We start from the raw sequence: 22584 nt of genomic DNA, 5'->3' as shown, positions 1-22584 counted from the left end.
CCTAATGCTTACCAGCGAGGGACGGCGATTCGGCGGCGCGTTTGCATTGTAGTCAATGGAGTTCGCGCCACTAAAAAAAGCGAAAGTGCCATCACGTACCTCAAAAAAGGAGAAAATCGTGCCACGGCTGTTTAGTCCCAGGAAAGAGGTGAAAGTAGTTGGCGGTGCTCACTTTTTGTTGACTCGCTAAAGTGCTCCACTTCCTTGTTCACCAAGGGACACACCTCCTCCGCTCCGGTGAGCACGAAAGTGCGAATGAGCGACAACCGTTCCATAAACACTCTACGCGGTGAAACGCTCGCGAATGAAGTAAGTCTACCATTGCTACTATCCTTAAGAACTACCATCACAAAGTAAAATAAAACGACTTTATTATACAGTACAATTTATTTCTTTAATTACAATACAATAGCACATTTGTTATACATAAAATAAGGTATATTTTTGTGTAGTTTTAAGGCTTATTTAGTAGAAAATTATGTTTTATAGGGACCTGGGAACGGATTATTCTCATTTTAATGGTTTCTTATGGGAAATAAATGTTCAGAAGAAGAACTTTTCGGCTTACACACACTCTCTGGGAACCAATTAAGTTCGTGAGCCGAGGTATCACTGTATATATATATATATATATATATATATATATATAAAATTTAACTTGAGTGGAGTATCAAGTAGCCGGTCTCTGTTTTGTAGCTTTACTTTAGGTTTTCACATGCTGCAGGCTTTGTAAGTGCAAGCACCCAAGCAAGCAACCCCTCCGCACCAGTCACAAGGTCCAAATGCCCCCCACCCCACCCCCGCACGCACACAAACACACATCCAGGGTGGATCAGTCCAAGTTCACCTCCCCTTTCCTCACAAGCTCACTCCCGACTCTCCACCTCACTTTTTGGTCCCGCGGCCTTCCACTCGAGTGGCTTCATGCTCGGCCCTCGCCCGCCATGCAGAACAACCACGCCAAAGAACACCTTTACAAAATCCTGGTCATAGGAGACCTGGGCGTGGGCAAGACCAGCATCATCAAACGCTATGTGCACCACAACTTCAGCCCAAATTACAGAGCAACCATCGGGGTAGACTTTGCTCTCAAAGTGCTCAACTTGGACCAGGAGACCGTGCGCCTCCAGCTGTGGGACATCGCAGGTACGTTTGCTCTTTCTTACCTGTAGCTACTTTGCAACACACACTGGCGCGGCAACTGTACTTTATGTTTGTTTTGTTGTGTTTCTGCAAAGCACTTTGTGACTGCTAAGGCTGTTTGAAAGCGCTATATAAATAAAGATGACTTGACTTTATAATAGTGGGGGCTGTAGCCTAATCTAATATCTGAGAGATTGCTTTTAAAAAACTGATTTGCACAATTTTTTAGGTGTAGACATTTACAGAAGATGCTTACCTAAAGTACTAATAACATCAGGAGTAAGAAAATTAAATAAATAGCAGGGACGGGGAAGTTATGTGCATAATTATTAATTAATTTGAACCACAATGAGTCCTCTTTCCTTTTCCATCAACCATGACATTATAGCTTAGAGACTTTTATTTCCCATTAAATCCATGTTAAACCATAAGCAGTCTGTTTGGGAATTGGAATTTTTGCATAAGCTGTTTCCTTCATTAAAGTACAATATTTGAAAATGACAGAAAATGAACTTATGTTGCACATGTGATGTGCAAGGGAGAGGATGGCTATAAACATGTGACAGTTTGTGTCACCTTGCATGTTTACAGTTGTTACACACAAAAGTGGCATCTCTGTGGAAAATCAATAATTCATCCTAAGAGATTTCTGCAAATACATCAGTCTTTGCAAATACGTAAATGGAAATCGAACAAATCTGTGTTTGTCAATTTCAGTTAACATATGATAGATTTCAGTCCTCTTATTTTTCTTTTGTTTACATGGTTAAGCTTACTTGGATACTTGATTTTTTTTATTATTTTTTTTATTTTTCCTTCCCCACATAACTGTTTTCCACACAGCAGCTCTCTCTATGATTACAATATGAATACAATCGACTTAAAAGTCCTTAGCCCTTGTTGTTGGTTTTAGTTGTTCAGCTAAATCAATGATGGTTTGTGGCTGCGAGAACAGAACCAATGCTTGCAATAGCACACTCATCTCATGTGAGCGTCGGCTGAAGTTGACCTGCCGCTCGCAGCCCTGGTTGCACTTTCTCCACTAAGCACAAGCGGTCATGTGTTTCTGCCTCATGTGAGCCAGATTTGAGGCCCAGCCTGTTTATACCAACACTGTTTATTGTGGCTCTTTTAAAAAAAAAAAGTACAGTGTTCTGCCTAGCCTTTTATCAGGTTACTCAATTAGTTGCGCAAGAGCTATGGGATCTCACTGTGTACTTTACTTTAATTCGATCATGCTTTAGAACTGGGGTGTGCAATGTTTTTCCATAGATAGAAAAACTGAAGGACACAAGAGCCTCTTTAATATTCTTTAACTTTAATTTATAAAACACATTGAAAATAATCCCTGAAACAATTAACTGTAATATAATTTTCCATTTACAGTACAGGTATATTATTATTATTTAAAAAAAAAAAAAAAAAAAAAAAAAGAGCAATCCTAGTAAGATGACAATCAAGTAGTGTTTACTTGAGGATCATGAATGTAATATTTTCACAAAAACAACCTCGACATGGAAGGGGGCTGACCCATGGGGGAGATATGTGTGTGTGACACCTCCCACTTTTTTCAACAGTTGACATTCTGTTAAGTGCATTCCACATTCAAGACACGGCCTAATAACACCGGAATTGCGTCATCTAAAGCTAACCGGATTGTTCACGTTTCCACAGTTCTGTACAAAAGTCTGTTGTTTTAATGATGTTTTTCAAAGCAGTCCCCCGGAAAATGTAATTGTAGAAAATATGTTTCACGCTGCATATTGAGCTTTTTCTCTAATGGGCAGTTGAAGTCAACCTATCAAACTGTTAGTTCAGGCCCGAGATTCAATTGTTGAAAACAACTGTTACAGTCGCAGACAGCGTTGTGAAAAATCACTCCCAAAATATAGATAGTTGCCCCCATCTGTTCATCCTTTCTCGCCATGCACCAGCAAGTAGGCTGGTAACTGCTAAACAAACTTGAAGCAAGTGACATTACAGTTACACATCACAACCATCACATTATGATTGATCTATTCTACACAATATAATACAATCTTATACTATAGAAAGGCTGTGTCAAATATTCTGCCTTTACAAGTTTTCATTGGCGCAGTCAGAGAGGTGTTAATTTAACAATATTGTTGTGGTTATATTGCATCATCATGAGAGTATGCATGCATGTAAAGAATTGTGGCATCCAAAATATTAAGCACAGCTCTCATAATATATTAACTAAATAATAAACATTATTAATAACTACAGACCTATCAAAACTAACTAAGCATTTTTACCTTTATTTGTAAACATTTTTAAGAGTTCTCTTATTATATTTAAAAGGCGTCCTAATTTTGTGGCGGGCCGGTGTACAATATAAATACGTGACGCTAACCTATCGTCATCCGCTAACCGGTCTGGCTTTTTTATTGTTATTGTTACTATTGCTGCTAATAGAAATGTAACACAATATTTATCCATCCATCCATTTTCTTGACCGCTTATTCCTCACAAGGGTCGCGGGGGGTGCTGGCGCCTATCTCAGCTGGCTCTGGGCAGTAGGCAGGGGACACCCTGTACTGGTTGCCAGCCAATCTCAGCACAATATTTATTTATTTATTTATGTATTTATTTATTTATTTATTTATTTATTTATTTATAAACCAGTCAATAGTGCTTTATACCTGCCTGGATAAACTCTGTATGTAATGAACGAAAGTGTCAAGAAGGGTATAGACAAACTCATTCTTAAGATTTACCCTCATAGAAGACACTCACTGAAAAATGGACTCGAGCAGAACAAGCGTCTGGATCTATTAAAAAAAAAAGAAAAAAAGAAAAGTGAATTAAGTCAAGGATGGGAAAAGATGTGTCCCTCCAACATTCCAGCAGGGCTTATCAAATTAATGTTTTGCCCTTCCGACAGTCTCAGAGATGGACACACCAAACCTTTCATCCAACTTCTGTTAGCGCCAAATGTTTTGGGACCTTGCTAGCAATCAATTCCTCATCTTTCATATTTGCAATTATGTTTCCAATTTTATTGTGATAACCTTTTGGGGAAGGCCTCTTTCTCTTCCTGAATGTGTCTTCATGTCTGTGTCTGTAATTATATGCTGAGGAAATGTCCCCCTTTGCTGATGATTTGAAGTAGAACAGAGATTTTAAAGATAAAATTACTTTATTTGTGCACAATGTAATGTGTTCTCTGCATTTAACCAATCCACACGGAGCAGTGATTAGCAGTCGTGTCCCGCCCAGGACCAAATCCAGATCGTGTGTCAGCATTATGTAACCTTACTCGTTGTGGAGGGCGGAAACCATGGAAACACGCACAAGGAAAACATGCAAATTTAACTCAGAAAGGTGATTCATGATTACGTCAAACTGAGGCTCTTTTTGCAGCAGTGCTTTTCCACGCTTCCACCATTCTGCCAACCAACTCCCATTTGTGTCTCAAAGTGTACTTGGCCATATTGTGTGTGCAGTTATATGTTTAAGTCTGCATCACAATGGTGGAGAAAGTGTGCACAGAGGTGTAATAAAATAACTGGCGTGATATGTCTCTCCAATCATCTGACTGATCCACCCACTGAGCAAAGTGGCAGAACATGACTGAAGTTGACCACTGCTTTTCAAAATTTGGATTGGCTATTTTATAAGACCACAAATGTATTAATAATACAATCAGTCACTCCCAGCTATTTTCACTGACAACCCCCTTCGCTCCCAGCTATTTTAGTGGATTTTGACTGATTTTTCAATGCCCACAGAATATTGTGTTCTATTCCTATTAAAAACATGGAACCTACCAAAAGAAAAATTAGAGTCTATATTTGTATATGTTTCCGTTTTTCAGCAATTAGCATGAGAATATAGCTAAGTTTCATCAATATTCACATTTCTGGTGAAAATTTTTTTTTGACAAAAAGAGCTTGTAACATGGTCTTGTCTGATCTCTTATACTCTGCTGCCACCTGATGGCCATTTTTTGGTAAGCCACCTCTTCATGTGTCACGGTGGGGGTGTGATGGATGGACCCAGAGGCGGAATAAATAGGCAGGGAGAAGTGGACTGACAGCAACTAGAATGACTTTATTGACTGTGGTGGGGAAGGACGGGACGAGACTGAAGTGGAGAAGACTGGGCTGGACGTGTACCCAGATCATGGCGAGGACTTGGCGTTGCGTGAGGCAGAGACTTGGCGTGAGGCAGAGACTTGGCGTGAGGCAGAGACTTGGCGTGAGGCAGAGACTTGGCGTGAGGCAGAGACTTGGCGTGGCTGACGTTGAAGACTTGGCGTGGCTGACGTTGAAGACTTGGCGTGGCTGACGTTGAAGACTTGGCGTGGCTGACGTTGAAGACTTGGCGTGGCTGACGTTGAAGACTTGGCGTGGCTGACGTTGAAGACTTGGCGTGGCTGACGTTGAAGACTTGGCGTGGCTGACGTTGAAGACTTGGCGTGGCTGACGGTGAAGACTTGGCGTGGCTGACGGTGAAGACTTGGCGTGGCTGACGGTGAAGACTTGGCGTGGCTGACGGTGAAGACTTGGCGTGGCTGACGGTGAAGACTTGGCGTGGCTGACGGTGAAGACTTGGCGTGGCTGACGGTGAAGACTTGGCGTGGCTGACGGTGAAGACTTGGCGTGGCTGACGGTGAAGACTTGGCGTGGCTGACGGTGAAGACTTGGCGTGGCTGACGGTGAAGACTTGGCGTGGCTGACGTTGAAGACTTGGCGTGGCTGACGTTGAAGACTTGGCGTGGCTGACGTTGAAGACTTGGCGTGGCTGACGTTGAAGACTTGGCGTGGCTGACGTTGAAGGCTTGGCGTGGCTGACGTTGAAGACTTGGCGTGGCTGACGTTGAAGGCTTAGTAGACTTGGCGTGGAAGACTTAGTAGACTTGGGGTGGAAGACTTGGCAAACTTAGCATAGACGACTTGGCAAACTTAGCATAGACGACTTGGCAAACTTGGCATAGACGACTTGGCAAACTTGGTCAGAAGACTTGGCAAACTTGGTCAGAAGACTTGGCAAACTTGGTCAGAAGACTTGGCAAACTTGGTCAGAAGACACCACTGTGACAAAGCATGCAGACAACAGCAAAACAATGCTCCCACACCCGCGTGAGACAAACACCACTCCCTTATACCAACACTAATGACAATAACCGGACACACCTGGGAGACACAGCAGGGAGGGGGAACCAATCAGCACTACACATCAGGAAGGGAAGACACAAGCAGGTGGACAAGGTTAACATAACGAGACTGGGGGAGAAGACCGGAACACCAACAACCAACACTCACCAAAATAAAACAAAAACCCAACCCAAAAACCGAAACATGACAGTACCCCTCCACCAAGGGACGGCTCCCAGACGTCCCAAACACAAAACAAGCCAAAAAAGGGGAGGGCGGGGACGGGAACGGGAGCAAAACACAGCCCTCAACCAGGGTAGGAATAGGAGGACACAAGGGGGCGAAAAACGGCCTCACACAATGCCATAAACTCCGCATCCGGGGGTGGCCCAGGAGGAGGCAAAATCATCGGCCCAGAGGGCTGAAACTGGGGTGGCTCCGCCAAGGGCCGGTCCCCGTGGTGGGCCCGTCTTCTGCGCCGCCTGGCGCTAGGTCCCGGATCGGCCACCATGACCGCACTGCTTGGGGCGGACACCAGGCCCGGAGACTTTGATCGGGGCAGAGACGAGGAAGCCGGGGATTTGACCTGGGGCAGAGACGAGGAAACTTGAGACTTTGGCTGGGGCTGTGACGAGGAAGCTGGGGATTTGACCTGGGGCAGAGACGAGGAAACTTGAGACTTTGGCTGGGGCTGTGACGAGGAAACTTGAGACTTGACTTGGGGCAGAGATGAGGAAGCGGGAGAAGGCGGCAACTCTGCCGTGACGAGGGGACCTGAGATGCCAATTGGCCGCGACGAGGGGACCTGAGACGCCAGGGGCTTAGGCTGCACAGGCGCTGCGGCCAGGGGCTGCGGAGGCAGCGGCACAGGCGTTGCGGCCAGGGGCTGCGGAGGCAGCGGCACAGGCGTTGCGGCCAGGGGCTGCTGAGGCAGCGGCACAGACGTTGCGGCCAGGGGCTGCGGAGGCAGCGGCACAGACGTTGCGGCCAGGGGCTGCGGAGGCAGCGGCACAGGCGTTGCGGCCAGGGGCTGCGGAGGCAGCGGCACAGGCGTTGCGGCCAGGGGCTGCGGAGGCAGCGGCACAGGCGTTGCGGCCAGGGGCTGCGGAGGCAGCGGCACAGGCGTTGCGGCCAGGGGCTGCGGAGGCAGCGGCACAGGCGTTGCGGCCAGGGGCTGCGGAGGCAGCGGCACAGGCGTTGCGGCCAGGGGCTGCGGAGGCAGCGGCACAGGCGTTGCGGCCAGGGGCTGCGGAGGCAGCGGCACAGGCGTTGCGGCCAGGGGCTGCGGAGGCAGCGGCGCAGGCGAAGCGGCCAGGGGCGGCAGCGGCGCAGGCGAAGCGGCCAGGGGCTGCGGCGGCAGCGGCGCAGGCGAAGCGGCCAGGGGCTGCGGCGGCAGCGGCGCAGGCGAAGCGGCCTGGGGCTGCGGCGGCAGCAGCGGCACAGGCAAAGAGGCCAGGGGCTGAAGCGGCACAGGCGTGGCATTCTTGGGCTGCCGAGGTGCCAGGACGAGGGCCTGGAGCCGGCGGGGCGCCGGAACGGGGTTCTGAGGCCGGCAGGGCGCCGGAACGGGGTCCTGAGGCCGGCAGGGCGCCGGAACGGGGTCCTGAGGCCGGCGTGGAGCCGGAACGGGGTCCTGAGGCCGGCGCGGAGCCGGAACGGGAACTTGAATCCGGCGCGGAGCCGGAACGGGGTCCTGAGGCTGGCGCGGAGCCGGAACGGGAACTTGAATCCGGCGCGGAGCCGGAACTGGAACTTGAATCCGGCGCGGAGCCGGAACGGGAACTTGAATCCGGCGCGGAGCCGGAACGGGGTCCTGAGTCCGGCGGGGAGTCGGAACGGGAGCTTGAATCCGGCGCGGAGCCGGAACGGGGTCCTGAGGCCGGCGCGGAGCCGGAACGGGGTCCTGAGGCCGGCGCGGAGCCGGAATGGGGTCCTGAGGCCGGCGCGGAGCCGAAACGGGGTCCTGAGGCCGGCGCGGAGCCGGAACGGGGTCCTGAGGCCGGCGCGGAGAACTTGAATCCGGCGCGGAGCCGGAACGGGGTCCTGAGTCCGGCGGGGAGCCGGAACGAGGTCCTGAGTCCGGTGGGGAGCCGGAACGAGGTCCTGAGTCCGGCGGGGAGCCGGAACGGGGACGAGGCGCTTCCGCTGGGTCCAGGTAGGTGGGAGCATTCTGTCACGGTGGGGGTGTGATGGACGGACCAAGAGGCGGAATAAATAGGCAGGGAGAAGTGGACTGACAGCAACTAGAATGACTTTATTGACTGTGGTGGGGAAGGACGGGACGAGACTGAAGTGGAGAAGACTGGGCTGGACGTGTACCCAGATCATGGCGAGGACTTGGCGTTGCGTGAGGCAGAGACTTGGCGTGAGGCAGAGACTTGGCGTGAGGCAGAGACTTGGCGTGAGGCAGAGACTTGGCGTGAGGCAGAGACTTGGCGTGAGGCAGAGACTTGGCGTGAGGCAGAGACTTGGCGTGAGGCAGAGACTTGGCGTGGCTGACGTTGAAGACTTGGCGTGGCTGACGTTGAAGACTTGGCGTGGCTGACGTTGAAGACTTGGCGTGGCTGACGTTGAAGACTTGGCGTGGCTGACGTTGAAGACTTGGCGTGGCTGACGTTGAAGACTTGGCGTGGCTGACGTTGAAGACTTGGCGTGGCTGACGTTGAAGACTTGGCGTGGCTGACGTTGAAGACTTGGCGTGGCTGACGTTGAAGACTTGGCGTGGCTGACGTTGAAGACTTGGCGTGGCTGACGTTGAAGACTTGGCGTGGCTGACGTTGAAGACTTGGCGTGGCTGACGTTGAAGACTTGGCGTGGCTGACGGTGAAGACTTGGCGTGGCTGACGGTGAAGACTTGGCGTGGCTGACGGTGAAGACTTGGCGTGGCTGACGGTGAAGACTTGGCGTGGCTGACGGTGAAGACTTGGCGTGGCTGACGGTGAAGACTTGGCGTGGCTGACGGTGAAGACTTGGCGTGGCTGACGGTGAAGACTTGGCGTGGCTGACGGTGAAGACTTGGCGTGGCTGACGGTGAAGACTTGGCGTGGCTGACGGTGAAGACTTGGCGTGGCTGACGTTGAAGACTTGGCGTGGCTGACGGTGAAGACTTGGCGTGGCTGACGTTGAAGACTTGGCGTGGCTGACGTTGAAGACTTGGCGTGGCTGACGTTGAAGACTTGGCGTGGCTGACGTTGAAGGCTTGGCGTGGCTGACGTTGAAGACTTGGCGTGGCTGACGTTGAAGGCTTAGTAGACTTGGCGTGGAAGACTTAGTAGACTTGGGGTGGAAGACTTGGCAAACTTAGCATAGACGACTTGGCAAACTTAGCATAGACGACTTGGCAAACTTGGCATAGACGACTTGGCAAACTTGGTCAGAAGACTTGGCAAACTTGGTCAGAAGACTTGGCAAACTTGGTCAGAAGACACCACTGTGACAAAGCATGCAGACAACAGCAAAACAATGCTCCCACACCCGCGTGAGACAAACACCACTCCCTTATACCAACACTAATGACAATAACCGGACACACCTGGGAGACACAGCAGGGAGGGGGAACCAATCAGCACTACACATCAGGAAGGGAAGACACAAGCAGGTGGACAAGGTTAACATAACGAGACTGGGGGAGAAGACCGGAACACCAACAACCAACACTCACCAAAATAAAACAAAAACCCAACCCAAAAACCGAAACATGACATCATGTCAGAAACTGTATCAAAGACTTCTGTATGCTCCGGCGTAAAAAACAACAACGTGTAAATACGTTTTTGGGAGTGAAGGACAAAGTATTCAAAAACGTGTTTACACGTTTTTGGGTTTAAATGAGTTTAACACCCTGTATTACACTGATTGCATACTACATATGTGTGTGACTGTCTTTTACAGGTCAAGAGAGATTTGGCAACATGACCCGTGTTTATTACCGCGAGGCAATGGGCGCCTTCATTGTGTTCGACGTGACAAGGCCCGCCTCCTTTGAGGCAGTCACCAAATGGAAGGAGGACTTGGACTCCAAAGTGACACTATCCAATGGGAAACATGTGGCCACCGTGCTCCTGGCTAACAAATGTGACCAGGGACGGGACGTACTCACCAATAATGGAATAAAGATGGAGCAGTTTTGCCAAGATAATGGTTTTGTGGGCTGGTTCGAGACATCTGCTAAGGTAAAATGCACGCAGTCATGCACACACCAATTGCAAGCGGATGGTCTAAAGGGCTTAAATCTGCCTCAAATTCAATATCCCCTTCCAAAGTGCCCTTCTGCAAAATTGGCGTATCCGAGGCATAACAGCAGAGTAGAGCCATCACGCTGTAGATTCGCCTGCGCCTTTCACACAGACCTCACCCAAGCTTGTGTTTGAGGAAATTGTCCAGTTCCACTCTTATTGATACACAGAAAATCAAATCGTTGTTTTTAAGACCAACAAATACAACAAACTACTAAAAGTAGTGATCCTAATTATTTTGATCATTCCTGCCAGGATGTTTTCTTTTGGTCCGCCAGCTTATAGATTTTTTTTTCAGTGCACAGAAAATGGTGAGTCTCCCCGAGCGGCCTTGCCAGCGGCTTCACCAGCAGCCAAGCCCTGGTCAAAGCGCTGACTCTTTGTTTGTTTGTTTGTTTGTTAACGGAATTGGCAGGTGAGCAAACATTTCCTAGGAATGAAATAACTGGGAATCAGCTATCATAAAGAAACAGTTTTCGTTATCATATATTGTGTACATAAAAGGTACACGGACAGTAACCATGAAAACTCTGAAAAGGTGATAAGCATTACTAAAGTGGCTTTTATGAAAAACATAAATAAATAAAGTGACACTTTCCCACTGAATTAATTACCTTTTATTGTTGTTTTTGTTATGACTTTTGGCTTGTCCGTAACGAGTCACTTGCATGACTTGTTTGGCACCGGTTTTTCTTGTTTTTTTTTAAACACCAGATTCTCTTCCTGACCCAACAAGTCCAGGTTTGGGACTTTCAATGTTTGGGGATCAGGGTACTGGTCAGGGATTGAACAGACACCCTCTGCATGAAAGTCAGTAGCATGTACCGCTACAATTTAATCATGTACGGTAACTTTTAGTACAATACCATTTTTTCGGCACAATTGCATGGAGTAGGAATGTCAATAAAGACAGCTGTTTCCAATAGCAGTAGTAATAATAATAACAATAACAATAATAATAATAATAATAATAATAATAATAATAATAATAATAATAATAATAATAATAATAATAATAATAATAATAATAATAATAATGGCCGCTCAAAATTAAGGTAATTTTGAAAACTTTCCATGGTAATTTATAGCAATTTATGGTAATAAGCAGCAATATATGGGGAATATACAAGAATATGCTGAAAATTGCAGGTCTGTCAGGCAGCATAAATGTTTTTAATAATAGAAACTATGTAAGGCAGCAAGGTGCACTAGGGGCCAACTAGCATGTCTTGCTCCACGGTCTAAACTGAGGTTCGGGTTTGAATCTCGCTCAGTCTGCATGTCTTCTCAAAGTACTCCCAAGTTCCAAAAACGTACACGTTAGGTTATATGAAGAGTCTAATTTGTCAACGTGGTGTGAATGTGAGTGTGCAAGGTCGGCCACCCGTCCAGGGAGTATCCCGTCTCTCACAAAGTCACGTGGGATAGGCTTCAGCTCACGCACAAACCTATAATGAGGACAAGAATTATATAAAATAGATTGGGGATTGTTCCATTCAGCATATATTTTATTCAATCAAAGAACTTGATTAGCGAACAATTAGTAATTAATAAATAAATCTAGTATAAGTCTTAATAAAAAGCCAAGCTTCCCAAAAAAGCTTTCAAGAAATTTACATCAAAAATGTACACTATTATCAATGGGACAAGGACTGATATTTGTACTAATGCAACAAATAATACATGTAGCGATGTATTTATAACCTGGCTGCAACACATAAAGAAGAAGCCCCTAATAAACAAAAAATAAGGCACATAATCATTCAGCATATCAACGTAAACAGGCGACTTTAAGAGTTCGTGTCAAGTCCATTTTAATACCCACATATCTTGTTTATGTGCAGATGTGATCTCGAAGTAGGTTAATATGCTTTAGACACACTGAGAACAAAGGCAGTGCAATGTATTCCACTATGCATTCATACAGTTATTAGTTATTCCAGTCAACACTTCAGCTGCATATTAAAAGAGCATCACTCATGGATCTCTGCTGTGCCACATAATAATTGATCAGATATGCTTTACATTCTGTTAGAAGTAGCTGACTCCTCCGACTTCACTCAATGTTTTATATGTCTCCTACCCAAACATCTTCTCAGGAAGCAAAGAATCCTGTTGACCGTGGACAAAAATGTTGACTTGTGTGGCGTGTGTGACTTGAACCGACACAATGACACAACCGCAAAGGCCCCGCTTGTCGTGAGTGATTCGCTGTAGGAATGTCACAGCCAGGTGGTAAGGGAGGAAAATAGAACGAGACGTGCACGTAGACATGCACACACGTTGACACCCACCGGCCATAACAGTTGGCACACCTGCGCACTCTAATGAGATCCAGTGCAACAGCTGCGACATAAACATATCATTTAAGTTATGCTTTATGATTTAAAACATACTTTTTGCTGTTTTAGGCAAGGCAAGGCAAGGCAAGTTTATTTGTATAGCACATTTCATACACAAGGCAACTCAATGTGCTTTACACGAGGAAAGACAACACATAAGCATCAAAAAACAATAGTTAACATTCAGAAAAAATTATAATAAATGAAAATAGGTTGCAAACTAACAATCTTAAAACATTATTCAACAAACTTTAAAAAATTTAACATAAGAAAGTTTAAAATGATAAAAATAAAAATAAAAATAAAAATAAAAATAAAAATAAAAATAAAAATAAAAATAATTAAAAAAAAAACCCACTTAATTAAAGCTGTTTAAAAGTCCCTAATCAAAGGTATAAGAAAAAAGCAAAGTTTTTAACCTGGATTTAAAAGCATTTACACTCGGGGCTGACTTCACTTCTGTTGGTAGCCTATTCCATCTGTGTGCAGCATAATAGCTAAATGCAGCTTCACCATGTTTGCTTCGAACTCTGGGTTCCACTAGTTGGCCCAAGTCTGTAGATCTCAGAGCCCTGCTGGGCCAGTCTTCAATTTTTAAAAGGCCAAATAATCATTGGATTAAATTAGGGTCAAAATCATGTGAAATGTAATTGCACATCTGATAAATGGCTCACTTTTTCCCCCTTACACTGAATCCTCATGCAGCCCTTGGCGCACTCATTCACAGCTCATTCAACCTCTAATGACGCAGCATCAGGAGTTCACATTAGAGGCTCTTTTTTTTTTTCAGTGCTACCAAAACACTTGGCGGGGGGAGGAGTCGGTGGGGGGGGCGGGGTAGCGGGAGTGTGTTTCTCGACCGCCATTCTACCACCTGAGCTAAGCCACTGTTGAAAAATCGATGACAGCTGTGCCAGATGTTCCAATGCTGTTGGAAACAGTGTTCTTTTGATTTGAAATGACTTCAAATAACATTTTGTCTAATGTTGACGTGTTGGTACAGTGCTATCTCAGAGGCTGAATACAATCTGCACTGTGATGCTGGTCAACATCTAATTTGTTTGAATTCCGAAACAATACAAGGCCTATGTAGCTTAAGAAATAATCAGATCCAGGCTCATTTTGGCGCCATTGTAAAACTTGTATTAACTGCACTGAAGGTAACATTTGAACATCCTCACCACAAGTGAAAAACAAGTTAACCACTGTCAACATAAAAACAATTAAACTTTTTAATTAAAAATGATTTCTACGCCCTAGTGCAATGGAAATTGATTACATTTCCGTTGCATCTTTAAACCAAGAGAGCCACCTGGTAGAGTAAAAAATATGATAAGTGCTTCATGAAGCTTAATTTGTCTATCACTAATCATTAGGGTCATTATGTGAGCTGCAGCCTATCCCAGCTGAGAATAAGAGATGTGTTACATACTGAACTGGTCGCTGCCTATGGACAATTTAGAGCAGATGTAATCAAATCCAAATCTTAATGGGCCACAAAGTGTTTTTTTTTGTTTGTTTTTTTCAATGAGTCAAAGGTTGATAGTGCGATAAAACTGTAATAATATCAACAAAATGTCAATTTTATTCAAAACAACAACGGAATACAAACCAATGGGGAGTGGGGGGAGAGAGAGAGAGAGAGAGAGAGAACCAATTAATAACATAACAAAAACCGAGTACACTTCCAAATTATTTCGATCAAGAATGCTGTAGGGTTATCATCATCTACACAGTTAAACTTCCTCTATAAAGCTTTTATTCTGAAAGACAAAGTGCATCACTGCCCATAACGGAAGTATTCGAAGCAGCTGACTTTCACTAATTAGCATCATGTGAAATTGTGGCGCAACATGTAATGCTAATGCTAACAAGGTACTTACTTGTTACTTGTGTGTCAAAACTTGCTTTGTTCACGGCACACACAACTGAACCAAACTGAACTGGACTCCTCGAATAATAAATACACAATTGAGCATGTAGCGGCAAACAAACTTTCCTGACACAAATCGGCATTCTGGAAAGCTAACATAAAAGAGACAAATGTTCCCTTTTTTCTTTTATATCTGCTTTCAAACCTTTGCCTTTTTTATGTTTCTGTTTTATGTCTGCTTATATAAATGGATGATCTGTGTGCAACATAAAAACAGTTACGTTCCAAGCTCTTCACTCACTCATTCTGTGTCCTTACAAACTGGTGACCCTGACGTCGTTCTAGGGCTGCTGAATTATGACGAAAATATTAATCACGATTAATCTGGTAACAATTGAAATCACGATTAGGACAATCATTTGTTTTTTTGGTACAAAACAAGAAAAACATGTAAATAATAGTAAGGGAAATTTATTTGAAACACTTTAATTCTGCAAGTTCCTTTTGGACCAAACAAGATTTATTAAATTAGTCACATAATAATGCTGATTTGTGTCGGGAAAGTTTGTTTGCTTCTACAAAGATGCAAGTACTAAATGCTCAAGGCCCCAAAGTTATAGAATTGAACATATTTTCCCTAACAATCAATTACATTGGGGCTGTCTTTTACAGGCTGTCTGTATATCGTTGGCAAGGAGACAAGTCACGATCTACATGTGCTAACCCAAACATAACGCCTAGTGACAGAAAACATTTTTCAATTCAATTATTTTGCATTGATGTTTTCTGTTGCTTCCCCCTCTTCCTTTCTTCATGCTTAGGAAAACATCAACATCGACGAGGCGGCTAACTGCTTGGTGAAGCACATCATTTCCAGTGAGAACGACATGCTGCAATCGGAGGTCCACGATACTATCACCCCCCACTTAGAGACGGACAAAGGCGGGACATGCTCCTCCTGCTTCCGATCGCAGTAATGGCTCTTAACGGGTGGGCGTCCTTGTATATGTCACACAAAGTTGGTCCGTGTGCAGAGGCAGAGCTCGTTGATGTTTAGGGAGGATGTTCTTCCCCTCCGACAGCTCGTTTTGAGCGGATGGAAGAAAAGGTTGACAAAGAACAATAGACGAGGCTGCGTGTGCCTGTCAAAGACAAGGTCACTCGCATCTTTAGCACTCCCACTTCTGTAACCATGGAGACGCAGTTAGTCAATGAACACATGCACAGAGCGAGTGCAGCAAATGAAAGAATATCTCTGCTAAAGGTTCAGATCTTCAATCCACGTTGGCTGTCACTCCATATGACCTTTGCATCGCAGTCTCTTGCCCACTCTTTGGTTTTCTTCACTCGATTGTTTTATTCCTTGCTTTTCTCTCCCCTATCTGCTGACTACAAAGCATTCCTTTTTTTTCCCCCTTTGTAATGCTCCAAAGCAGCTCTCTTTCACATAAAACAAAACTACAGGTGATAAGTCACATTTTATGTCATATTTTGAAAACAGCCCCCAGTCCTCTAACATAACTGCCTATTAAAATCTCGTCGGACGTTTAATTACAGTGCCCTTTTTAAAATGTACTTATCCTGCTTACTTTTATTTATAAATACAATTAGAGGGTAATGACATATTTAGAATATTTTTTATATTCATGATAGATTTGGGCATACTTCCAAAATGTAATAATAAATTGCTTTTAAGGAGCTAAAAAAAATAGGTAAGCAAGCACAATAAATGTATTTCATACTAGAGAGAGAGAGAGAGAGAGACACACACACACAATGTCCATATATAATTTGTAACATTTGTAATTATGTGAGGAATGAATATACTGTATATGCATCCAAATACCTGTGTACATATTTTATTCAGACATATTATAGAACCAAAGATGTGTCCAGTTATCAACAAGAATAAATCACAACTTTTCTGTTTGCCTGATTATAGATTTTGTCAATCACTTTGACAGTAGTTTCAGATCCTTGATCTCCTCAACTCTAACTACAAAACACAAAAAAAGTCACCACTTGTATCTCAAGCTATCCAACTTTCAAACCATTGCCTTGTGGATTTGAAAGCTAGCACTCACAGACTCATTGATCCAAACAACTCATTTATCACGAGATACCGGGTTGGTGCCTCATCACCTGTTGTTGGACACCAGCGGTGAAAGATACTGTCAAGCTGAAGAATGAGACCTATCGGACCTTTTTGGCCTGTGAATGAAATTGAAAATTGGGCATGGGAGGAGATTGGTAAGGCCATGGAGAATGACATAGGGATGGCTTCGAAGAAATTCTGGTCCAACATCTGGCGCCACAAAAAAGGGAAGCAGTGCACTGTTAACTAGTGTTGTTCTGATACCGTTTTTTGGCCCCCGATACCGATTCCGATACCCAGCTTTGCAGTATCGGCCGATACCGATACCATACCGATACCTAAGGGTTTTTTTCCCCCTCAACATGAAAAAGCTGTCCTGCCATTGGTTCAGAGCATTCAAGGGCCAATACGATATATATATAGTCCTATATTAGTGTTGGAATTAATAGTATCGGCATGTTACTTGTGAGGACTCACCGATACCGATACCACTGTTTTAATGCAGTATTGGCACCTCTGCCGATACCAGTATCGGTATCGGAACAACACTACTATTAACATTACCGGGGTTGAGGCGGTGCTGACATCAACTCGGAGAGTGAGTTGGTGGAGGGAATACTTCGAAAACCTCCACAATTCCACCGACATGCCTTTCCATGAGAAAGCAGACTCTGGGGTCTCTGAGGTGGTCTTTCATATTGCTGGGGTTGAGGTCACCAGGGTGGTGAAAAAGCTCCTCAGTGGAGAGGTCCCCGGGGGTGAGACCCGGCCAGAGATCCTAAAGGCTCTGGATGTTGTGGGGCTGTTCTGATTGACATGCCTCTGCAACATTGCATGAACATCAGGGAAAGTGAAATCCTCTGGACTTGCAGACCGAGGTGGTGGTTTAAGAAGGGGGATTGGAGGGTTACTACAGGGGGCTCACACGCAGACTCCCTGGTGAGATCTATTCTTGCTGGAGAGACGATCTGTCGGGAAGTCGAATGTCGGATTCAGGAGGAACAGTATAGTTTTTGTTGAACAGTGGACCAGCTCTACACCTTTGGCATGGTCACTGAGGGTGCATGCGAGTTTGCTCAATCAGTCTACATATGATTTGTGGACTTAGAGAAAGTGTTCGACTATGTACCCTGGAAGATCTTGTGGTTGTTCCAGGAGTATAATGTACTAAACGCCAATTCTATCACTGTATGATGGATGTCAAGAGTTTGATCCGCATCGCTGACAAAGTTGGATTTCTTTCCAGTGACGATTGGCCTCCACCGAGGCTGCGCTTCGTCACTGATTCTGTTCATAACCTTTAGGGACTGAATATTTAGCCACAGCTAAGGAGTTGAGAGGGTCCAGTTTGGTGACCACGGTATCACGTCTTTGCTTCTTGCAGATGATGTGGTTCTGTTGGCTTCATCAAGCCACGATCTCCAACTCTAACTGGATTGGTTCACAGCCAAGTGTGAAGCAGTTGGGATGCGACCAGCACCTCCAAATCTGAGATCAAGGTACTCCATCGGAAAAGAATGGAGTGCCAGGTTGTGGATGAGATTCAGCCCCAAGTGGAAAAGTTCAAGGATCGAGAGGGAGATCGACAGACGGATTGTTGCAGTGATGGAGACTATATATCGGTCTGTCGTGGTGAAGAAGGAGCTTAGTCGAAAGCCGACCCTCTGGAATTACTGGTTGATCTATGTTGCTTCCCTCACCTTTGGTCACGAGCCATGGATGGTGACCGAAAGAACAAGATCCCGGATACAAGCGGCTAAAATTAGTTTCCTATGCAGGGTGTCCGGGCTCTCCCTTAGAGAAAAGGTGAGAGGCTCGGTCTTCCAACACATTGAGAGGAGCCAGACAAGGTGGATCTGGCATTGTTTGGATGCCACCTGGACGCTCTCTGGTGAGCTGTTCTGTGTACGTCCCACAGTGGCTAGGAAGCGGAGTCTGCGCCCCCGTGACCCAACATCGGATAAGCGGAAGAGAATCAATGAACACATCTATGTTGTTTCCATCACAAAACAGGTGAGCTGCACTGACACACAAAACAGCTGAACCCACTGACTATGCTAATCAAAATCCTAACCTTTCCCCACGTGCTTTGTGGAGGCAACATGAGTTCAGAGAAGCAAGAGGGAGTGTTTTTCACTTGAGCTGTGATTGGAATTTTCTTCAGCAGCGTGTGAAAAGCCAAACCCTCTTCATTGTACACGCACGCACAGGGTGTGCACACACGCGCATAATCAGAAGATTTCACATATTCATTTCTCTGTTCTGATTTGGTCTCCTGAGCAACAAGATTCAACAGACAGCCAGTGAGACAGACAGAATACAGACTTCTTAACATGGGATTGAAATCACAAGACTCAGTGCTAAGTGGCATGTGATCTCCTGCTAACCTAAAGCCTTTCACACACAGGCTATTCTGGACTGCTTTGAAACGCACAGCTGCATTCTCAGGACTACTTGACTGTCATTTGTTTTGCGCACAGAAGCTGTACCGTGACTTAGTCCCGGTTTAATCCTTTATTTTTATCATGAGTGTTCAAAACAAGTGAATATATTCTTTTAAAGTCCAAGACGACAAGGGAATTTCCAGTGGTACTCGCTCACTCAATTGAAAAAAAAAAAAAAAAAAAAAACATCTTGGGAAATAAAGAATGTTCATCTCAGAGTGGTGATGCTGTAGCTGTTAGCTATAAAATGCTATGAGCCATGCAGTGTGGAAGAGCCAAAGAGAAAATACACACAGTGAGCTCAGAAGGAGAATGATGTGGTCGATAAAGTCAGTGGGAAGTGGCGGCTGTGCTGGGCGTACCCTGGCTGCGAATTAAACACACACTAAATGAGAATCAATAGTTGGAGTCCAGGGATCTTCAGCTTGAATGAAAATAGCTACGCCTCCCCCAACTTTGATCGATAGGTGCGAGGGTTTGTCTCTGTTTTATTTGCGTGTGTATCGGGTGTTTATAATACTCTGGGGTACGGTGGCCTTTAAGTAGAAGATAAATTGCAAAACAGATTTGTGTGAAGGAGCTTTACCAACTTGTGTGTCCCCTTCCATCCATATTGTGTGCCACTTTCCTCATTACGGTCGCGGGTGAGCTGGAGTCGATCCCAGCTGGCTTTGGGTGACAGGCAGGTTATGCCCTCAAATGGTCACCAGTCATTTGCAGGGCATGTGTCAATCAAATGTCTTGTTTGGGGCTAATGAATTTATGAACCTTAAGAAAGTAAGATAATATTGTTTTGCACTTTTCTTAGGGAACAACTTGGTTGGTAAGCCCATTTTTTCATGCTTTTGAGGCAGGTGGGCCATGTCATCCGTATAGGTTAAAATAAATGAATAAATAAAATGTTGGGCGGCACAGTGTAGAGTGGTTAGCACGTCCGCCTCCCAGTTCTGAGGACTCGGGTTCGAGTCCAGGCTCCGGCCTTCCTGGGTGGAGTTTGCATGTTCTCCCCGTGCCCGCGTGGGTCTTCTCCGGGTACTCCGGTCTCCTCCCACATTCCAAAGACATGCCTGGCAGGTTAATTGAGCGATCCAAGTTGTCCCTAGGTGTGCTTGTGCGCGTGGATGGTTGTTCGTCTCTGTGTGCCCTGCGATTGGCTGGCAACCAGTCCAGGGTGTCCCCCGCCTACTGCCCAAAGCCAGCTGAGATAGGCGCCAGCACTCCCTGCGACCCTTGTGAGGAATAAGCGGCCAAGAAAATGGATGGATGGATGAAATAAAATGTTTATACAAAATGTGTAAAATTGTTTATTTTACCATTGTTTAAAATGTTTTTATTTGTAATTAACATTATTTGACAAAATATACACATTTTTAAATGTTTTAATTACAATAAATCATAAACAATACATCCTTAATGCTATAAAATGTACAATTTCATTCACATTTTTTAATTTATTGTATAATACATAACAAATCAATTGCTAAATTACTTTTTTTTTTTTTAAATATAAATCATTTTCATTTTTGCAATTGTACATTTGTACTTAATTTCACTACAGTTAATTAACCACTTGTTGGAATACTGTGTAATTAAATGTCCATATATGAAAGTGTTTGGTAACACTTTATAATAAGTACACACTATGAAGTATTAGTTAAGCTTGAGTAAATACCACATTACCAAGCGTTTTAATTGTATCATTCACAATAAATCAACTATGCTAATGCTTGAACATTGATTACTCCTTGGTTTGTAAATTATTTGTTAAGGCTTAATAAAGAGCTACAGTATACTGTATAAGTCATTCTAAGATTTATAAGTCCATGATAGCAGCAACCAACATCTTGCTTGCCAAATAGTGATCACCGTTAGAGCGCAAGCGTTTTGGCGCATTGTGTGTTCGTTACCACCAAGACAGCTTGTTATTTATGCTTTTGAAATAAGTTGTCATTAGTAACAACCCATTTATAAACTAATCATCCTGCAGTGTAAATCATTCTGAAGGGTACATCATCATTGTAAGGTTGTATTGTGTAGCTATTGTGACTCTGCTTTCAGGTTTATTTGGAAATTACATATTTTGTTTTTTGTTGTTGGTTATTATTGTGTCACTGATCAATTGTAGAATTACGCCCAGTGTTTGAGTGAGTTTTTGTGAATGTAGAGAGATGAAATTAACCACTCACTGCAATGGACTATTATAAATTAAAGTGAATACAGTGCCGTGAAAAAGAATTTGCTCTGTTCTATAAATATAAGACAGACTAAGTGAATACGTATTGGTCCAATGTACATGTAATACATCTCCAATTATTATTTTATTATTATTTTATTATTTATTTATTTTATTATTATTTTATTATGTATTTATTTATATAATAATTATTTTTTTTAAATCCAAAAACAGAAATTTATTTTCTTTATTTCCAAATAAGTATAATCTTAAAAAATAGGAGTTTTCTTTCACTGCAGTGACAAAATGTTCCTCTTCCGTGTCTCCCAATTGTGTTTTGTTTGGTTTTACAGCATCAGCAGCCTTTTTAATTCTCCACCACCGTCTTCCGTCACAGACACTGCGTTTTGCAATTAGGTCACTGCAAACCTCTTCAGAGTCACAATTTTGGTCTCTTAGCCGGAGTGCAACTTGAGTCTACGGTGAGATGTTTTCCTATTTGAACAGGTGGTGTGCATACAAGGCGACACTGTGGCTCGATGATCATCGATGTCAACTCACAGAATGAGAGTTGAGAGATGCTGGCTGCTCGAGTGCTCAGAGGGAATCTGTCTACATTTCAAATCACCAACACACTGACATCAATAAGAATGTGGGTGATTTTCATCATACCACGTTTCTAGTTCACTCATATATGTATAATGATTATTGTGAGAAACAACATTTTGGTCAATTTGTCATTTTTCTATTTGCTGCAATGCTTGTGTCAATGTGGTGTGACAATGTTGCACATCACAGAGTGCAGTGGAGGGAGAGAGCATTTATGCAAAATGACCTTGAAGTAGCATCTACTGTATGAAGTACAACACCTGAAAAGTGACACAGAGAACCAAAGACCGCCTCGTCTGCCAATCGGATCTATTCTTCAATCACGTATAGTGTTGGCTATCAGCTGTTGGTCAACGCTGCCTGCTTAACATTCTGTCTTAGAAGAAGGAGAGCAATTTGGTGCCATCTTGTGGCATTACGGAAAGCATAAATAGGTGAGGTTCCCAGCAAATAGTGGTTAGTTAGGTTCGACAGTGACAAGGTGAGTTTGCAAATGCTGAATCACCAACAGGCGTAGGTTCACTGTATTGAAAAATATAGTGAAAAAAAA

The 22584-nt window shown here is 44.3% G+C and overlaps 1 protein-coding gene across 1 annotated transcript; it reads left to right on the top strand.

Moving 5' to 3' along the window:
* The first annotated feature begins 847 nt into the window (after positions 1 to 847).
* On the top strand, positions 848 to 16606 carry rab38a (RAB38a, member RAS oncogene family). The gene is made up of 3 exons (XM_077542055.1): positions 848 to 1146; positions 10155 to 10435; positions 15535 to 16606. The coding sequence occupies exons 1-3, from the start codon at positions 945 to 947 to the stop codon at positions 15688 to 15690; spliced, it is 639 nt and encodes a 212-aa protein (XP_077398181.1). The 5' UTR covers positions 848 to 944; the 3' UTR covers positions 15691 to 16606.
* The last annotated feature ends 5978 nt before the right edge of the window (positions 16607 to 22584 follow it).

This window comes from Festucalex cinctus, chromosome 13, assembly GCF_051991245.1.
Source record: "Festucalex cinctus isolate MCC-2025b chromosome 13, RoL_Fcin_1.0, whole genome shotgun sequence".
Lineage (NCBI taxonomy): Eukaryota > Metazoa > Chordata > Actinopteri > Syngnathiformes > Syngnathidae > Festucalex > Festucalex cinctus.
The sequence above is the reverse complement of the archived record's forward strand: the minus strand, read 5'-3'. Positions and strand labels throughout refer to the sequence as shown.

Coding starts and splice junctions, on each gene's coding strand:
- rab38a (XM_077542055.1), top strand. CDS start 945: ATGCAGAACAACCACGCCAAAGAACACCTTTACAAAATCCTGGTCATA. Junction 1,147..10,154: donor CCAGCTGTGGGACATCGCAG/GTACGTTTGCTC, acceptor TGTCTTTTACAG/GTCAAGAGAGATTTGGCAAC. Junction 10,436..15,534: donor GGTTCGAGACATCTGCTAAG/GTAAAATGCACG, acceptor CTTCATGCTTAG/GAAAACATCAACATCGACGA.